The sequence below is a fragment of the Opisthorchis viverrini genome (genome assembly GCF_000715545.1).
Source record: "Opisthorchis viverrini unplaced genomic scaffold opera_v5_292, whole genome shotgun sequence".
Taxonomy (NCBI): Eukaryota; Metazoa; Platyhelminthes; class Trematoda; order Opisthorchiida; family Opisthorchiidae; genus Opisthorchis; species Opisthorchis viverrini.
In genome coordinates this window covers 191,715-195,470 of record NW_008751945.1, presented here as the reverse complement: position 1 = coordinate 195,470, position 3,756 = coordinate 191,715, and the positions used below count along the sequence as shown (strand labels likewise).

The 3,756-nt window shown below is 48.2% G+C and overlaps 1 protein-coding gene across 1 annotated transcript; it reads left to right on the top strand.

Moving 5' to 3' along the window:
- Positions 1 to 1,585: 1,585 nt before the first annotated feature.
- Positions 1,586 to 1,837, top strand: T265_14890 (hypothetical protein; the record flags this gene model as incomplete). The annotated part of the gene is made up of 1 exon (XM_009175703.1): positions 1,586 to 1,837. A coding segment is annotated over one exon (252 nt), but the record flags the coding sequence as incomplete, so codon positions are not given.
- Positions 1,838 to 3,756: the final 1,919 nt, after the last annotated feature.

Below are 3,756 nucleotides of genomic sequence, written 5' to 3'. Positions count from 1 at the left end.
ATCTTGAATTCTCGTTTCTGAGACACAGCACACATCAATGCCAAGCGAGTCCAGTGTGAGTGCAAGAGCAGGTTGTTGTCCTGTTTGCTTCAGGGTGCGGACATTAAACGCAGTCAGATAGAATGCGTGTCGAGGCTTGAGGACTGATTTGGAGATACCTGAAGATGTCGGCGCCATGTGACGAGCAGATGCTGCACGCAAAACCGATGTATGACGAACGGAGTCATCAGTCCTAAGTCCTGGGCCTGCAAGGAGAGAGTTATTAATGGGGTTGGGAGAGGGGGGAGAAAAAGTATGTGAAGGAGAAAGAAGGGAGGCGTCATCAGTAGCCTGTTTTCGCTTACCCGCCCTGCTGTATGCAGCAAGTAAGGCGACCCAGCTGATGGCACCACTCGACGGCCGATGTGGTATGAGTTTATTTGTGTATGTGCAGTTCATGGTTGTACGTGGGCTGGGGTACTGCCAGGGCGCCCACACCTAGACAGGAGGACGATTAGGGTCCTCAACCAAAGCCTTTGGCTCAAAAGCCTAAGCGCAAGGCAGCGTTGTTTGGCGGGAAATGCAACTGCATTACCATTTCTACGGAACAATTCGCCACATGTTCCAACCCCCAACCTGGAGGGCCAGGAGACTGTGTTCGTCAGACCTCTAACCATTGACTAACCTGGTGTGAGAGACTGTGAGTGTCGCGGGACACTCTCCAGTATAGCTCAAAGGATCGCTGAGGTGCGCAAACCGTCACACCACGGTAAGGTCCAGTCTCTTCGTGACGGCACCCTAATAAGCCAGACGCATCGGAGTCTCAGATTTCTCACTCGTTGGAAATATTCATCAATGTTCTGGCATTGAAAAATGTGATTATTTTGAATTGTTTTTATTTGTACCAGAACACAGTGATGGGTAGAGTCCCAGCTTGTCTTTTGGGCTTGTGTGCCACAGGTATTCTCTGCTATCGTAAAGTGGGGCTCGACGTGTCCCTTGCACAATCCAGTTTATGTACTTTGATGTGCGGTGGCTAGTTTTTGCAGCTAGCCCACAGCGGAAGCTGAGTGTCTCTATGCGAAGACAACCCAACGGCAAACCACGTATACGCAGATCGCTTTGGAGTATCGTAGAAGGATGCAAAGCACGGCTTCGCAAATGTCTTTCGACGCACCTACCTCTGATCATAATGAGGTGTTCTGATATGAAATTCCCACAGCATACCCTTAAAATGTCTTCTTCAATGACAACTGTAGCCTTGGGAGAGATGGCTCAAGTGGTTAGACCGCGAATTTACTGCCCGGAAGATCCGGACAGGTTCGAACCCGACCTCTGCCTCTCGACTTCCCCTGTCTAGGCTTGGGCAACCTGACAGTGTCCCAGCCCCCGTGCTTCCTTCGGGTAGCATGGCGGCTAGGCACTGGAAGGGTGTTACAGCTGAACGGTTTATTTATTTTATTTTCACTGTAGCCTTAGTCATCAGCCTGGATCTAGGCGAGATCACTTTAGCATTCCGAATATTTGGTTACTCTCCTCCTTGACACTTTTGTTTTCCCCACAGCATTGGGTGTCTGCCTTCTCACTCAACCCTTCGCCATTTCCAATGCTGATGCGACTCCTGCCATCCTGCGGGATCGTAACTCGACTGAGCAAGTTTACGTTTTCAACCGCATATGCTGGGGCTCACCGACCCAGTGGAGCACTCCGTGAAAGACCGGAAAAAATGCGTTTCGGGATTCTTCGGTCTTTGGCCATGGGACTACCTTTTATTTGTCTCGGAGCCTACATCAGTAGAGAAGGTGCTGCCTTATTGGAGGAGATGGATATATTTGTCCCGTCGGATGACGATGATGACTAATTAGGTCGTCTGAGTCCCCATCGAGTACTGTTGGGTGGCGTTGGGACAACGATATGGTACGTGTGAGAGTCGCTATTCATCTGTTTGTTCAGGTCCAGATATCCACTTTTCATATTTCGTCAGACGGGTAACCTCACTAACTCGACGCCTTTCACACACACACACGAACTTTGTTCAATCTTTTGCTGGCTTGGCCAAGCTGATCGTTGTATTCATATCATCCACTTTGGATTTATTTCCTCCTGATCACATTTTCTATTTTCAGGTTATGCGCTTGTATGTACTCTGTTTTTAACAACTTTTGGCGGAATTTCAACCCCAGTTTATTGGATTTTGTCCACTATTGAAATGGCTTCAAGTCAACCTGCTGTTCAATAAAGAGACTTAAGAAAACGAGTTCGCCAATCAATTGTTGTTCTTGTTTTCAACCGGAGTTTTCGGGTTGGTAGGCTTCGAATGCATGGGTATACTCCTTTTTTGTGCGAACGGTGAATTCCTAGTGCATCGGACACTTTTTGCACCCTGGTACCCACCCATTCATGGCGATCAGGTCAGAATTCTGGCCTTTTTCAAGAAGGAAATGATCCGTTGCTCTCTCTTCCGTTTAGTTGCTGTACTGCGATATTCGTATCTCTGTTTAGACTTCGATGTAGTCCCATCCCGAGCTGTCCGGTGAACACAGCATGGAAACGATCTCATAGAGTTTACTTTGCGCGTCTGATCGTGAGGCTGAATGAAGCTCCAATAAATTGTATACCCCCGGTGATTGCTTCTGAACCGCCTGACACCCGAAGAGTTTAAATATGCAGAACCAGGGTTTACGTTAGGAGGTTTCGGCGTAAGACGGGGTGAGATGGCTGAATTGCTTAGAGCGCGAATTTACTGACCGGAAGGTCCGTGGTTCGAACCCGACATCTGCCTCTCGAATTCCTCTGTCTAGGCTTGGGCAACCTGACAGCATCCCAGCCTCGTGCCTCTTTCGGTTGGCATTGCAGCTAGACACCGGAAGGGTGTGAAGTTTCGCTGTTTAGGCCCGTCCCTTTAGTCTCCCTGAAAGTTTGAACCGCAAGACAGTGCTTGGAAAGGTTATCATGGGATGCGGGTAATAATCAACGCTGGAGCTAAACTACCATGCAACCGTGAGAAACTATGTCTCAGTAAGCAATGGAAAAGAAGTGGAAGGATAAGGAACATTATGTCTTTACGAGAGTCCATCAAGCACAAGGTACCTACACCTGGGAACAGCAACGAGCTGAGCGCATCTGATTGTCATATCGGAATAAGACTCCATCAGTAGCAATCACACACGAACCGAACACCCTTTTGAACTTCATTCATGCATTGGCCCACCAAACAACAACGGTCGAACCTGAGCTAGACAGTTCGTCCAGGACTGCTTGTTCCCAACACCGTACGATAAGAATCACGCTGACCCCAGCAAAGAAAGTGCGAAGATCCTACAGCACTCGTTATGCCAGTAGCCACTTCGATTTCTCATTGTGAAGTTATGACCTGTTCCTCACGAACCATTTGCCAACAAAAGTTTGGGGTTTAAAACTGTTTTATTTGATAAGCGTTATTTGGGCATGTGTAGTGCATGATCCAACAAATCTGATTGGTGAGTCCTGCTGCTTGAATGATTCTGATTCACCTCCAAGCACACGCCTACACACTACTTCATGACCAAAGGGCTGCAGCCAGTCAACGCCTGCTATCCTGTGGAGACACCGGGTTTGAGTTCATCTAGTGTTCCCTGATCAGACCAGTCAAGCTTCATGACCGTTCAGCTTCAGTGAAATTCTTATTGACTCCATAAATGAGGCGAATTCACCGACGTTTGGACTACACGGGGCTGTTGACAAGACTTTTACACCACACTGGACAAGTACTGGTGGTTGTTGGCAACCACTGGGTGT